Below are 16,036 nucleotides of genomic sequence, written 5' to 3' on the forward strand. Positions count from 1 at the left end.
AGTTCTCTTCCATCTCCTATAGCAAGGCGATTTCTCTTCCCCCTTGGTAAAACATGAAGATGAGCCCGTAAGGAAACTGAGTGAAAGTCTGTGTACTTACTTATGAGCTCCTTACCCTTTCTCCTCTACCTAGCTTCCCAGATGCTGCTGGCCAGGTTTATAGCCCACATAGCTCAGATAGGAGGTTGGAGATCACTTCTTTAGGTCATTGCCCAAGAAAAAAGAACCTACAGAGTCCTACATGTGGGATATCCACATGTTATTGCTTTATTATTTTACAAAGACACCCCCCACTCAATAGGTCACAGCTACTACACAGAGCTTTTAATCGGGTTGTCAGTGCCTCTCTCTTAAATGTAAAGAAACAGCCTCTGTTTACTAGACATTTAAGGAAAATCCCCAAACATTAACAACAGAACAAAGCAAACGGAAGAAAAGAAATTAGAGGAAACAGGTCATGGAAGAAAACCTTATAAACTATATACTTGGGACTTCCCTGGTGGCGCAGTGGTTAAGAATCCACCTGCCAATGCAGGGGACACGGTTTCGAGCCCTGGTCCGGGAAGATCCCACATGCTGCAGAGCAACTAAGCCCGTGCGCCGCAACTACTGAGCCTGCGCTCTAGAGCCTGAGAGCCACAACTACTGAGCCCACGTGCCGCAAATACTGAAGCCCTCGTGCCTAGAGCCCGTGCTCTGCCGCAGCAAGAGAAGCCACCGCAATGAGAAGCCCGTGCACCGCAACGAAGAGTAGCCCCTGCTCGCCGCAACTAGAGAAAGCCCGTGTGCAGCAATGAGGACCCAACACAGCCAAAAATTAATTAATTAATTATTTTAAAAAAGGAATCGTGTTTAGAAAAAAGAAAGCATAAATATTAAATGATAATTCTGAGTTTTTTTAACACAAAAAGATTATCTCACTAAAGGCAGAATATATCATACTTACTTTCTTCTGTTTAAATTACAGAAGGAATACATGATTACTATGTTCTGGGGTGGGGGGGAAGTGCAGAACACATAAAATACAAAAATAAAAGTCTTTTTTTTTTTTTTTTTTTTACTGCCTACATCACAAGGTTAAACAGTGTGTGTTTTTCTACAAGTTTTTTTTTTTCATTTAATTTGTCTTAGAGCACATAGATCTACCTCAATTTTTTTAAACTGGTACATTCCACAGCAAAATCTGTACTATACTTTGATTTTGTACTGATGAAACTTTGTTTCCAGTACTTTGCTGTCACAGGCTGTGTGCAATCAACATTCTTCTACTTCTATCTTTCTGTACCTGCAGAATAGATTCAGAAACGCTGAATTACAGAGTCAACAGGTCTGGGCAGCTAACTTTTTATTCTGAAAATTTTTAGACCTGCAGAAAACTTGAAAAAACATGGAGTTGCCATATGCCCTCTACCCAACTTCCCCTAAGGTTACTATCTTACATACCACAGTACAGTTATTAAAACCAGCGAATTAACACCAATACAATACTAGTAAGCAATCTGGCAGTCCACTGGAACCTCACCAGTTTTCTCACTAAGGTCCTTTTCTTCTGGTCCAGGATCTAATTCAGAAGACCCCACTGCAATTAGTTCTGACCACGACAGTTCCCAGTCCTGCGTGTCACGACCTTGACACTTCACAGAGGACTTCTTGATTATTTTGTAGAATGTTCCCCAATTTGGATTTGCCTGCAGTTTTCTCCTGATTCAATTGAGGCTGTGCATTTTTGGCAAGAATGAGGTTGTGTTCTTAGTGCATTGTGTCAGGGTCCATGATGGTGATGAATCCTTTTACTAGTGATGTTAACCTTGAACATCTGGTAAAGATGAGTCCACCAGGTTTCTGTAAGTTTCTGTGGCTGGCTGTCCTTTTGTGATTCCTAAGAATCTTGTTGGGAGATGCTCTGGGGTGATGTGGATATCTGTTCCTAGCCATCCTTTCTCACCCCCCAATTTTCGTGTCAACGGCTGGGTGCTTCCTCAAGTTGGCTTCTGTGTCTTTCAACCTGTCCCCATCATTCTCTGAGCACTTCCTCACTTCCTGCCATCACAGGATTTTCCGGGCAGGCTCATTTTGTATCTTTCCCTACCCAGCCCTGGAATCAACCATTTCCCCAAGGATCACAGGTTCCTTTTAATGGGGAATGGTATTTAGAAACCAAGATCTGGGCATAGGGGCGTACTGTATAAACATTTTTAACTGGGACAGACATTACCAAACTGCCTTCTGAAACTTGGCACCACCTGCTCCCCACCACACACTGTGAGAATGTCCCCTTCCCCACAACCTCACCGATGCTCTCTAACACTCTGGTAGTCTACTGGCTATTGTAATTTATACTGCCCTGTTTATTAGGGTTACTGGCTGTCTGTCTTTCTTCTCTGAATTGTTCATATCCTTTGTCCTATTTTGCTACTGTTGTTTGTCTTTTTATTGGTTTGTAGGTACTCTTCATATATTTTGGATAGTAATCCTTTGCTTGTAAGTGTTGCAAATATTTTCTCCAACTGTACTGCCAGTCTTACCTTTTTTATGAGAGCTTTTGTCATACAAAATAGAATATAAATAATATATTTATGTATTAAGTTCATTCATATGAAGTCAAGTTGGTCAGTTGTTTTTTCTTTTATGACTTCTAGGTTTTTGTGACCTGCTTAGGAAGTAATGTTCCTTTGCAATAAAATTAGAAAAAATTCACTTTAAAATGTACATATGTACATATATAGGTATATATAATATATACTTTTTATATTTACATACTTATATTTGTCATTCTGTACTTAAAGAAACAAAACAAAAAACTCCAGGTGGATTATAGGTCAAAGTGCATATACATATATAAGATACACTTTGACCTATAATCCATCTGGAGGTTTTTTGTTTGTTTTTTTAAGTATAGAATGGCAAAGGGAATCTAAATTTTTTCTGGATAGTCAATTGTCATCACCATTTATTGAAGAGCACATCCTTTCCCTGCTGACCTAAAATACCACGTGATCAGTACAAGGTAGTGACTAAAAGCGCAAGCCCAGGAGTCAGCTGCTTGGGTTATAGCCCTGGCTCCACGGCTCACTAGCTGTCTGCTTGCTCTCTCCATGTCTTTTAGTTTTTTCATCTAGGAAATGGGGAAAATTTTCCCACTTAGTAGGGTTATTGTAAAAGTGCTTAAAACAATGCAGACACCTAGTAGACACAATACATGTTAGCTATTATTATAGACTAAATTTGCATGCACACATTGGTGTGTCTAGCCAATGCTGTCCAAAAAACATAGTGTGGGCCAAATACATAATTTAAAATTTTCTAGTAGCCACATTAAACAGCTAAAAGATAAATGGTAAAAATAACCTTAATAATATATTTTATTTAACCCAATATATCTAAAACATTATCATTTCAACATATAATCAATATAATAATTAAGATACTTTGCATTTTTTTGGTGCTAGGATTTCAAAATCCAGGGTGTGTGTTACACTTAGAACATACTTGAAGAACTCAGTAGTGGTTACCACACGTGACAGTGCAGGGCTAGACTAGTTCATGACTTGGTTGTATATTCTTGGAACAATATCACATGTGTACCTGCAAGAAAATTACTAAAAGAACTGAGCAGCCACCCATAACTGAAAAAAATCTCTTGACAAACTAGAAAGAGAAGGAATCTTTTTTTAACATGATAAAAGGTATTTACAACTTATAGTAAATGTTATATTCTGTGGAGGAATGTAGAAAGCTTTTCCTTTGAGATGGTGAAGAAATGAAGGGTGTCCATGCTCAGCAACTTCACTGGTGCTGTGCTGCAGGGTTTTCTAGCCCAGTCTTTCTCAGCCACGGAGCCCCAGGAGAATTGGGCCCGAACGCTCTAGCCAGGGAAACGGGACAAGAAAAAGGGCACAAGGATTGTACAGAGGAAAAAAAGGAAACGATTATCTCACAGGTGGATTGACTGTCCATATAGAAAAGGTAAAAAAACCTAAAGATAAATTGTTAGAATCATTCACAGAGGTTGGCAAAGCTGCTGTTCACAAAGTCAACATATAAAGCACAAATGCATTCCAATATATTAGCAACCAACAGTAATTAAATACCTGGCGATAAATCTATCAACAATGTGCAAGAGTTTAGTGGAAAAAAAATTCTAAAATTTTATTGAAAGACTTGAAAGAGGACCTAAATCCATGGAGAGAGAAAGTGCACTCAGGACCCAGCACACTCAGATGTCAGTTTTCCCAGAGGATCTACAGATTCAATGTAGATTTGCCACTGCAAATCACAATCCCAGCAGGTTTTACTTGTCTGTTTTGGGGGTTTCTTCACCGCAACGAAGAGTAGCCCCGCTCGCCACAACTAGAGAAAGCCCACGTGCAGCAACGAAGACCCAATGCAGCCAAAAATAAATAAAATAAATAAATTTATATATTAAAAAAACTATATACTTAAGAGTCTCAGAAATTATATTACTGAAACAAGAACAGGGTGCTATCAAAAAGGAATATTCAGAGATTAAGAGTGAGTTCTTGCAAATTAAAAATAGCAAAAGTAGAACATTCAATAGAAAGGTTGGAAGATAAAGCAGAGAATCGTCTTAGTTCAGGCTGCTGTAACAAAGTACCACAGGCTGGGTGGCTTAAACAACAAATGTTTATTTCTCACAGTTGTGGAGGCTGAAAGTCTAAGATCTCAGTGCTGGCCTGGTTGGGTTCTTGGTGAGGGCCCTCTTCTTGGTTTATAGAGGGCTATCTTCTCGCTGTGTCCTCACGTGGCAGAAAGAGAGAGCTAGTTAACTCTCTGGCCTCTTCTTATAAGGGCACTTATCCCATCAAGGTGGCTTCACCCTCATGACCTAATCACCTCCCAGAGGCTGCACCTCCAAACACCATCACATTAGGGTTTCAACATATGAGTTGGGGCGGGTGGGACACAGACATTCGGGCCATTGCAACAATATTTCCTAGAAAGCAGCTCAAAAAGGAGAGGAAAAGTAGGAGTGAAAAGATAAGAATAGTTAAAGGATTCACAGTGGAGGCCCAGTGTCTAACTAATAGAAATTCCAAAAAACAAGAACTGGAAAAAAAAAAAAGGACAGGAATTTATTAAAGAGTATAAGACTTCAGACATAGGTTCTACCTGGTGGCTAACATAACGTATGAAATTTCACAATACTGAGTATAGAGATAAGGTCCTAAAAGCTTCCTGAGAGGGGAAAAAGGTCACATACAAAATATTGGGAATCAGAATGGTACCATCACTATGAGCAATACAGGAAGAGGAAACAGTGAGTGGATGCCTCCACTATGCTCAGGAAACGTGACTTCGCTTAGAATGCCACACCCCGCCAGAATGTCAGGTGTGAGAGAAGAGACATGCAAAATTCACAACGACGACGATGAAAACCCACCCCTGCACAGCCTCTCTCTGCTAGTTGTTAGAGAATGTGCTCCACCAAAATGAGCAAGCAATCCAAGAAAGAAAAAAAACATGGAATCAGAGACTCAGGTCCAGCGGTGGGAAATGTCTGGGGGAGTGCTCAGGGTGGTGCCCCGAACGCGGGCCTCAAGAGCCACAAGACCAGGCTGAGTAGGAGTGTGGAAGTTTCTGGAGGCCGTCTCAGAAAACAGACCGCTCGGCGCGTTTGACCGTCTTGACAGTTGCATAGCTTGGTAGAGAGTTTGGCGTGAGCAAACAGAAACAAACAAAGGACACTTAGTCCATTCTGTGGTTATTTTAATCATAGTACATTATATAGCTGAGTTGTGAGCAGTGTTTATGGGAATACTAAATACTGATTTAACCAGAAATGTTTGTGTAATTATACCGAGTGGGCGTGTGTGTGTGTGTGTGCATGTGGGAGGGGGTGGGGGTAAAAGGCGAGTCTTCATCTTCCATGGCAGGCAGTTGACGTCTAGAGGTGAAAACTCGAGAACAAGTAGTGTAACTAGTTATTTCAAAACAGGGAGGTGATGAACAGAAGAAATAGTCAAGAGACCTACGTCTGTGAAGCATGAGTCGGGGGTGGGGGGTGGGGAGTTGGGCAGGAAGCCGTGGTTTTCTGTTTTAAGCCTTAGGTACTATTTGCTTTTTATATGATGTGTGCATCTTTTGCTTAGAGAAACAAACCAGGCATGGTGGTGAGAGACGAGCCTGGAGAGGCACAGGGTCCCAGGAAGGGGGTCTTGAAACTGGTGATTACGGGGCTGAGACTTGGTGGGCAGATGTCAGGCCATTGAATTCTTCAGGGCCGGTTCCTGGGGCCTTGTGGTTTGTGTTGTGCCCTCACAGCTCCACTCTCTATGCTCTCCCTGGTCCTCTGGCCCTGTTGGATTATGTAGGAGACTGGCGGGCCAGGGGACAGTGAGGTCAAGGTGTCTTCTCCCCACCAGGGAGCTAAGGTCGGCTGAACCCTCTACCTGTGGTCCTGCCAGCAGCCTCTCTACTCCGCTGCCCAGCAGGCCTGGCCTGGGTCAGGGCCGCCCCCTCTCACTGGCCCTGCTGCTGCGTCTCTCCCTGTGGTCTCCCCACACTCCACCCTCACTTTTTTTTTTTATAGCTACTCTATTTATTTATTTATTTATTTATTTACTTATTTATTTATTTATTTATTTATTTATTTATTTATTTATTTTTAGCTGTGTTGGGTCTTCGTTTCGTGTGAGGGCTTTCTCTAGTTGTGGCAAGCGGGGGCCACTCTTCATCGTGGTGCGGGGGCCACTTCTTCATCGCGGTGCGTGGGCCTCTCACTATCGCGGCCCCTCCCGTTGCGGGGCACAGGCTCCAGACGCGCAGGCTCAGCAGTTGTGGCTCACGGGCCCAGTTGCTCCGCGGCATGTGGGATCCTCCCAGACCAGGGCTCGAACCCGTGTCCCCTGCATTAGCAGGCAGATTCTCAACCACTGCGCCACCAGGGAAGCCCCTCCACCCTCACTTTTATAGACAGTCCCTCTCTTCTCTCCAGACTCCCACTCTGAGTACGTCTCTGTCTCCTTGGGATTGTGACTGACGTGGGTATTGTGCTGAGAAAAAGACTTTTCCCAGAACGTTACGTGGATATTCATGGAGGCTTTCTTTCAGGCTACATCCTGATAAACCCATTGTAAGTTGAAAATGTTGTAGGTCAAAAATGCATGTAATACACCTAAAGTGAACATCATAGCTTAGCGCAGCCTACCTTAAAGGTGCTCAAAACACACACAGTGTGTTTTGCCCCCCTGCAGTGGGGCAAAATCATCTAACACAGAGGCTATTTTGTAATAAAGTGTTGATTTTCTCATGTAATGGCTTGAATACTGTATTGACACTGAGAAACAGAACAGTTGTCTGGGTCCAGGATGGTTGTAAGTGTATCGGTTGTTCACCCTTGTGATCATGGGCTGACTGGGGGCTGTGCTCACTGCTGCTGCCGCCCAGCATCACAGGAGAGGATTGGACCGCATAACGCTAGCCTGGAAAAGAACAACGTTCGAAGTATGGTTTCTACTGAATGCATGTTGCTTTCACACCATCATAAAGTGGAAAAATCATAAGTCAACCATTGTGGGACTTCCCTGGTTGTCCAGTGGTTAGGGCTCCATGCTTCCACTGCAGGGGGCATGGGTTTGATCCCTGGTCGGGGAACTAAGATCCTGCATGCCGCACGGTGTGGAAAAAAAAAAAAGTCAACCATTGTAAGTCGGGGACTGTCTGTATACTTATCTCTTGAGGTAAATATATCTTAAGGATGAATATATCTCATATATTGTATAATATATGTGGTTATACATATGAACTATGACAGATATGAGAGATATAGAGATATAAAGAAATGTATATATAGTTAAATTTTACATGTAAAACACAGAGAATAAGAATATAATACATAAAACAAAAATCTGGAAAAATGTAAAGAATATATACTGAAATGTCGTCAGTGGTTATCCCTGGGTGACCCGTCCCCCGCCACTACTGTAATCTAATTTCAATAATAAACATGTGTCATGACTATAGTAAGAGAAAAGAACAGTTTGGTGCAATATATTAGAACATAGAATGGGGATGAAATTGAACTTATATTGGGAATAATGCCCTTAGATTTTTTTTTTTTTTGGCCTCTAAAATCCGCCTTCTACTTTTATCCTGTGACCTCACAACATACTGTCATGATTACGATCTCTTAGTCATGCTCTTGGGAAATGCGCTGTTATCTCCTTGTGAGACAACCAGGGGTTTTTAAGTGATTCCATTCTAAGAAGGTACTTGGGAAGTGAAGAGAGAGACGCCAGCTCTGTCTGCTGCTTTGGGCGAATCTGAGACCAGAAGTGCCGCTGTTACTCGTTGGACTCCAGCTCAGACTGCTTCCAGGGAGGAGGTGGTTAACCTCTCGGAAGCTACTTGAGCTTGACTTCAGGAACTGGGTGGTGGCCGTGAACTGGGAGTGACGCTTCTGTGACTGGAGGCTGATTGGTCCAGGAGTGCGGCCAGCGAGTTCCCTGTCGGTCCAGGAAGCAGCTCTGAGCTGTCCCGGTGGCTGGACAGCTCACAGGTATTCCTGCCCCACCCGGCCCTGCCTCCCAGGGAGTGTTTGCTCTGAGTTCTCCTTTGAAGAACAAAACCCAGCAACCTTCAGTGTCCTACTGTGACAGAAAAGATGGTCCTTAAAACCAAAGAAGAGGACGGTGAGTCCCAGTCCTGGCTTGGGTATATGGGGTGGGGTTTAAGTAGCTCTTTTGATTGACATGTGAAATTCTGTGACGACAGTTTTACTGCCTCTTGAGAAAAAGTACCAACCGACAGTCTCTTGCCTCTGTGTGTGCGTGTGTGTGTGTGTGAGAGAGAGAGAGAGAGCGCGTGAGCCAGAGAGATGCTGTGTTTTTAAACTGAAGACGTCCCCCAGCCCCCACCCCCACTCTTTACTTTTCATTGAAGATCCCCCTGGGTGCGTCTTGGTGGCATGTGCCCTCCTACTTGGTGATCGTGTCTGATTTCCTGAATCTGAGCAGCAGTCTTAGAAGCTCTGGAAGTTGCGTGTACACCCAGAGTGAGTGTGACACTAAAAAGGAAAGATGTTAGAGACCAGGTTGAAAGTATTGGTGAGGTTCAAGATGAATATTAACCATTTTTATTAAATAAAAATGTAACAAAGAGAATATCCATAGTTATTTGATCTTCCTCTTTTGGTATTAGGTAAAGACTGAAGCCTTGTCAGGTCTGGGGAACTTCCTTCGTCTTCTCCACACCCACACTGTAAACAGTGAAGCTATGAGTAAAGGGGTGACAAATTTTGTGGATTATAAATCCCAAAAGCTTTTGCAGAAGAACTGGCTTAAAGCACCCTAGGTCAGGGCTCTCAAACGTTCTGAGGTTAAGTTTTGTGTGTGGATGTGTGTATGTTTTCTTGTGATGCTTTCATCAGATGGCCATGTTTTAATGCCGTAAGACAAAAAGCAAAATGTATACTGGTTTGTAGCTGGTACTGAATGATATGAATAAGTCAGCAATAAATATTAGGCTGTTTTTCAAAATGGATTTTGTGAAAGTGATAATAAACTTTGGGGGTCCTTTTTATGCTTTTCCTTATCTGGTTCACTATATAGTATTTTCAAGTTTTACCTCTATGTCAGACAGAGTATCTTGGACCATATTCACAGGGTGGTTTGAAAAGCTGTACCGTGTGTGAAAGCCTTTGGGAGAGAGGGCGTTTGGTGTTGATAATGACACTTGGCATGTGAAGAGGGGACGATAATGAGGCAGTTTGAGGTCAGGGCTGAACCGCCCCCATGGGAGGTTTTGTATCTGAAAGGTGAGTCCACGGTAGCCAAGGTCTGTCGTTCAAAAGGGGAGCCTCGTGAAAGTGGAAGAGGACATTGGCGGATGACCCTGGGTTTGTAGGGCTGCGCCGGCCTGGCCTGGGCAGATGGTGACCGCTGCTCACGGAGCCAGTTCTACCCTCTTACCTATTGCTGCTCCTTCTGGGTAGCCTGGCTTCAGACCCACCGAGGTGGTGCTAACAGTCGCTTCAAAGTCAAAATCAAGGGGTCCCATGTCGTCAGCCTCTAGCCATCCTAGAGGCTTTAACATTCAACATAAACTGCTCAGTGTGTGTGCCCTTGATTCAGGGGTGGGAGTAGGGCCAGGGCTTTTAGAGATCAGATTTTAGTGGTAAGATTAATGTGCAACTTTGCTTTGAAAAAGTCACCTTCAAGAAAGGGTGGTTCTCCATTTCCCTCAACCCTCCTGGGAGTGTTTCATCTTGTTGTCTATTTGGGACATTAGGGAGGGCATTGTTGCTAAGATAGATACCCCTAGGTATTGAGGTGAGATGCAGAAATGGCATCAGGCAGATGTGAAAGTGAAGGGAGCAAATGGACTTTCCCGGGCAGGTCCCCAAGCATCCCGGGGAGGGATGGTTAAGTGTCAGCGTGTGCTTCTCACACAGTTGCATTGATTAGATTGTTACCCAAAGAGCTGCCCCACACAGGGGAATGAAGTTTTAAAAAATGTCTCTAAAGGGGCTTCCCTGGTGGTGCAGTGGTTAAGAATCTGCCTGCCAACGCAGGGGACACGGGTTCAAGCCCTGGTCCGGGAAGATCCCACATGCCACGGAGCAACTAAGCCTGTGCACCACGACTACTGAGCCTGCACTCTAGAGCCCGTGAGCCACAAGTACTGAAGCCTGCGCGCCTAGAGCCCGTGCTCTGCAGCAAGAGAAGCTCCCGCAATGAGAAGCCCGCGCACCACAACGAAGAGTAGTCCGCACGCAGCAACGAAGACCCAACGCAGCCATAACTAAATAAATTTATTAAAAAAAAGAAAATGTCTAAAGAAGTCAGATCCTACCTGCTGCACGAGTGTCTAATCCACAGTCCTTCAGTTACAGATGTGGCGTTGCCTCTGTCCCGACTTGGTACTTATGCTCATCAATTTCTACTCCACTTATGCAGGTGTGTGTGAGTGAGGACTAACCAGTGGCAGTTGTGCAGGTGCATGCGAGACTTAACCATTGTATTGAACTGAGCACTGTTTTCTTAACTGCCTGAGGCTATTTTTTAGCCGTTTAATCTTACCTTTTGAGTGTTTGGTCCTCCTTGGTTTGCCTTTGAGCCTTCTCTTTGGGATGGAATCCCAGCTCCTTGGTGTGTGTGTGACACGAGGCCTTCACCTGCATAGCCCAGGCTCTCTGCCGGGTGCCCTGGGCCCTGACCCAAGGTGTGCTCACTGTCTCCAGGAACCCAGCTACTCCCTGGCCTCCTCCCCTCACTTGGGATGTGCATCCGTGCTGTCTCTGCTTCTCCATTTGGGGAACTCATTTGTTCTCAACTCCTGGCTCAGAGGCTTGACTGCTCTGAAGCCGCTCGGTCCCTGGTGTCCTCTGATCCCTGGGCAGGCGTGGCCGCCGTGGCAGCATGTGCTACCACCACAGGCTCGCTTGCCTACCCCTCTGGCCTCTCCCTTCTGTGCAGGGCATGGGCTGGAGCTCTTTAAATCCCAGCTCCGAGCACAGGCTGGGCATATGCAGATGCACAGTAAACGCTGAGCTGACGTGGCTTTTATTATTCCCGTGAGAGAAAATAAAGAGCTGAGGGCTCAGCCAGTGAGTTTGAATTGGGCTTGGTCTGTTTGTAGATTATTTATACTCATTGAGTCTTACCTCTATAAACTGGAGGTAACAGTGCATAGTTCATTGTCAGGAAATGTGCAGAGTTCATAGTCGGACTTTGTAGTCAAGTTCAAATAAAAATGGAAATGAAAAAAGATTTTAAGCCATGGATACTATGTGAGTGTAGGATAGTGTTATTTATAGGAAAATATGCTGAATAGAATGGAATTAAATAGAGTGCCTCTCCCTTAGGACACTGGATTTTCAGGTTGCGTCTAGAATACTCTCTCTGATGGTAACTTACCCCTCATCCCATCCTCTAAACGCGTTCCTTGTCATTGTGCCAGCCTCATGTTGGGCAGGTTGCTGAGGTCGAGGCGAGTATTAAACAGAAAAGCAGAGGTGCTGTAAGTGAACATCTGTAGATACTCCTCACTCCCTTCCTTAGGAGTTGAGTTTGTATTTTGTGAAATCAAAAATGGTTACATCTTTATTTTTAAGCTAGAGCGCTTGGCGCTGTACAAAGCACACATCTCAGCAGACCTGCATCACCATCTGCTGGGACCAGTTTTGAAGGGGACTTGCTCTGGTCTGGATTTCATAGGCTCTAGCCTGGATTGCATAGGCTGTCTGTGGACCGCACCAGCGTGAGTGCCCGCAGCGTTGAACAGAGGGTCAGGACTGCCCTTTCTTCTTGATGAAAGAGATGAACAGAAATGGGCCTCGGGTTCTGCTCTGAAAAGAGCGGACCTTTATCCGTCATCTAAGGCTTTCTGCAGCCTCCCAAGTTCTCTTTGGTACGGAACATAAATGCATAGGGCTGGCTTCCAGAGGTCAGGACCCAGCGTCCAGGAGGCAGGTGGGGTGCGGAGGGCAGCAGGTGGAGTTGTCTGAGGAGCCAGCATTGTGGAAAGAAGAGGCAGGGAGTGTGGGTCTTGGCAGGACACCGGTCTGGGGCCTTAGGAGCCCCCAGCCTGCCAGTGGGCAGTGGAGACGAGGACAAGGCAGGTGTGGTAGATCTGGACGGGAGGCGTCAGGACCTTGTGGTGCAGCCCTTCCTGTGGCTCTGGAAGATTCGCTGAATATGTTTGGGGGGCGGCTGGCAGCACAGGACCCACATAGAGTTTGCTGCTGGTGACGTTAAATGTGGAGGGGTAGACGTCCTGGAAGTTTTTTATAATATCCATTTCTCACTTTTCCCTTGCATTTTGACAGCCTTCCAAAGGCACCTTTACTGAATTTACATTGTTCTTGTCTCTGCTCCTCTTTCTGTTTGTTGCAGCCCAGCTGAGATTTCCTTTTTAGAAAAAGACTCTTGTAACTGCTGCTGTCTTCTCCTGTTACCTTGTGAAGAGCTTCCGCTCATGGGGATTCAGATGGGTTCATTTTGCAGCTGGGACAGTCACTAGACGCAGAGGGGCCACAGGCTTGTGGGTCCGCGGCTCCTGGGGGGGGACATGGAACTCCACCGGGGCTGGCGTTGGGCAGCACTGCTGAGATGCGCTGCTCTTGGGACCCACGTGTCCTCCTCCTGAGCCCGTGCTGGGTGTGACACACCAGTGAAAACGGGGACAGAAGTCAGTCCTGCTGCCCTCAGTTCTGCTCATGGTCAGGACTTGCCCCGCCACTCCTTCCCTTCTTATGAAGATAATTTCTTGACTTTTGTATGTTCTTCCTTCCTTACCCTATGGAGAAATCATGAAAGCTTAACTTCTGACCTAGAAAAATGCAATGCATTTCTTTTCTAAGTCAGTGGCTGTTTCTGCGTCTCCTCTCTTTCTGGCACCTTAAGTCTCTTCTGTTAAGCGTTCAGGATTCTGATTCATAGAAATACGTTGGAATCCCACGTAGACAGTGTGGCATGATGGTATAGTTGCCTCAGGGGTTTCACACGCATTATAACAGGACTCAAGTATGTTCCTTCCACTAAAGGAATAATTAGTCATTAAACTGAGCAAATGTTTTGGGGTAAGTGGCTGGTGACATTTCCATATTTTCTCTGAATAGAAATTTCAACATACAATTTTGCCTCATTTGTGGATCCAGATACACAGAAAGGTATAAAATGCGGTGTTGCCGCCTCTGCTTGCTCCCTCTTCACACTCCTCGTCTCTGAACAGGGTCCCTGTTGACAGTTTCAAGTGCGTCCTTCTCAGATCTTGCGTTTACCAGCATCGGTGCCACGCGCATGGTGTCCCGTTCCTTCCCGTGGCACAGTGTCTGGGAGATCTTTCTGTGCTGGCATCCACCGATCAGCTCGTTCTTTTTCATGACCAAATCGTGTGTAAGTAGTTTTCATTTTTGCACTTTTGGGAGTATGTCCATTGGATAAATTCTTAAACGGAATTGCTGAATTGAAAAGTACTGCAGAAAGGTTGCGCCGTTTACACTCCCCCAGCAGAGCCTGGGCCGTCTGTGTACTCCCGCGCCCTTGGCGGACGCTCTCATTTCTGCCAGACTCACTGGAAGCGGTGTGGTGTTCGTGCTTTAACTTGAGAGTTTAAGCGTCCTTCATGTCTGGCCATTGTGTTTCTCTTTCTGGGTCTGCTTTTTATGTCTTTCGCTGGTTGTGTCCACCTTTGTCTTACTGCTCTATATGCTGCTCTCCTTGTGAAAAGAAGTTAATCCTCTGTCATATATTTTGCACATTTGTTGTCCTGGTTGTTTACCTTTTAGCTCATAGAACTTTATTTTCCATTCTGAAGCTTTACATTTTATTATAGCAAACTGAACAGACTCTCTGAGATTATGACCATATTAATCCATGCTTTATTCTAGAATTTTTGTGGTTTCTTTTTTTACATTAAAATCTTTGATTCAGCTAGAATTTATTCTGATATAAATGAGGTAGACATTCAGCTTAGTTTTCCCTCAAATGGGTAGCTGGCTAATTGCCCCCCCACCATTGACTGAATAATCCTATTTTTCTTTATATTTTTGTATCTTTTAAAAATATTTTCTTTATGAGATTTTATGACTTGAAGTGCCACCTGTGTATTTCAGTATTTCTTGAGTTTCTTTTCTGCTGTTTTCCTTCTCTAGTGCTGAAATTTCAAATTATTGATGTCTCAACACTTTAATCTCTGGCAGAGGCTCGCCTCACATTACCCTTCTTCCTCTTCATAGTTTTCTAGGCTATTCATACATACATTTTCCATATGAACTTTAATATTGTTTTATCTGTTGCGCTCCGGTGAAACTCTTGTTGTTAAGGTAAATAGTTTTAGAAACTGAGGCACATACTGAGGACAGCTTTTCCTGTAGGGGTCTTTCTGCCCGTGCTCAGATCTTCCTTGTTTTCTTGGTGACTTGCTCCTGGCACAGTAAGCACGCTGGCTTGCGGGGAATTTGCTGGTGTTTGGGGGTAGAAGAGAGGAGGATCTGCTTGTACTGGAGGGAGGAGGCCCCCGCCCTCTCACGGGTCAGCTCGCCTCCTTGAGCTGGTGGCTGTGAGGCACCGTGCCGCCCTGGGTCTCCGCGGACAGAGCGTTGCCCACCGCCTGCCTCAGCCTCCTCGTGGCCCCGCAGTCCTCCCCTCCTTCCTCCCTGCAGTCTCCTCCTGTCTCTGCTGCGCCCTCTGCAAAGGCCAGGAGGGAGAGGATGGCCGAGGGCAGCCCCGGCAGGGATGAGATCCCTGCGCTGGTGCCGGGAGCAGGCCCCATCAGGGAGGCTGGCCCTTGCCTGCCCCGGCTCTGCTGCCTGTGAGCGGACCCAGGACCACTGGGACCCGGAGCGCGGGCGCCTGGGTCGGTGCCTCCAGCTCCTCTCGGGCTTCTCTCAGACCTCAGGGGCGCTTCTCTGGACTTCGGGCAGCTCTGAGAAGGGTTGATGTCTGGCACCGGGAGCTGGCTTTTTCTACTTTGAGGTTAGAGTTAGGAACTGCTACCCTCTCGGTTGCTTCAGGCCTTTCTCAGAGAGGGGACAGAAGCTTCTTTGAAGAAGCATTTATGCTCCTAGCTTTTACTAAAGAGCAATTCAGCATTTTAAAGCATAAGGAATAGGGTAGAATGGTTGAAACGCCATGCCTGAGTTTTGTGTGACACAGAAGCAGGGGAGGCGGGGATGCTGAGAGTGGAGGGCTCCACGCCTGGGATGGGCTGGTGCAGGGCCTTTGCCCAGGTGACGCGGGGCTCGGGGAGGCCGAGTGCGTAGGGTTAGCAAGTCTGTGATGTTGATGAATTGAAAGACACTGATTTACTGCCTCTCAGGAGCTGTCTGTGGAATAAGCAAGTGCTGCAGACCACCCTGCGCGCGTGGCGGAGGGCCCGGTTCAAGGCAGCCCTGGGGAGACGGCGCGTGGTGTGGGGAGCGGGTGTCGCACAGGGTGGCCGTGGAAGCTCTGAGCTACCAGGGGGGCAGAAGACACTTAGTCCTCTGTTCCCGCTTCTGAGCCCAAGTTTCGCTGCCTTGGACGAACGCCCTGTGTTCCTGTCACTTCTCCCTGGCCACCGCGGAAAAGTTCCC

At 45.7% G+C, this 16,036-nt stretch overlaps 1 protein-coding gene across 3 annotated transcripts in view; it reads left to right on the forward strand.

Moving 5' to 3' along the window:
* Nucleotides 1-16,036, forward strand: part of CYTH1 (cytohesin 1) — an 81,550-nt gene that overhangs the window by 28,263 nt on the left and 37,251 nt on the right. Inside the window, exon 1 of one of the 3 annotated variants that reach the window (XM_007185788.3) lies at nt 8,421-8,651. The exons of 1 other annotated variant lie outside the window; for it this stretch is intronic. In XM_007185788.3, the coding sequence (XP_007185850.1) occupies nt 8,624-8,651 (28 nt within the window). In that variant the 5' untranslated portion in view covers nt 8,421-8,623. Of the gene's footprint in view, nt 1-8,420; nt 8,652-16,036 lie in introns of those variants that run through there. One more of the 3 variants, XM_007185785.3, reaches the window with a different exon arrangement.

Source organism: Balaenoptera acutorostrata, chromosome 20 (assembly GCF_949987535.1).
Source record: "Balaenoptera acutorostrata chromosome 20, mBalAcu1.1, whole genome shotgun sequence".
NCBI lineage: Eukaryota > Metazoa > Chordata > Mammalia > Artiodactyla > Balaenopteridae > Balaenoptera > Balaenoptera acutorostrata.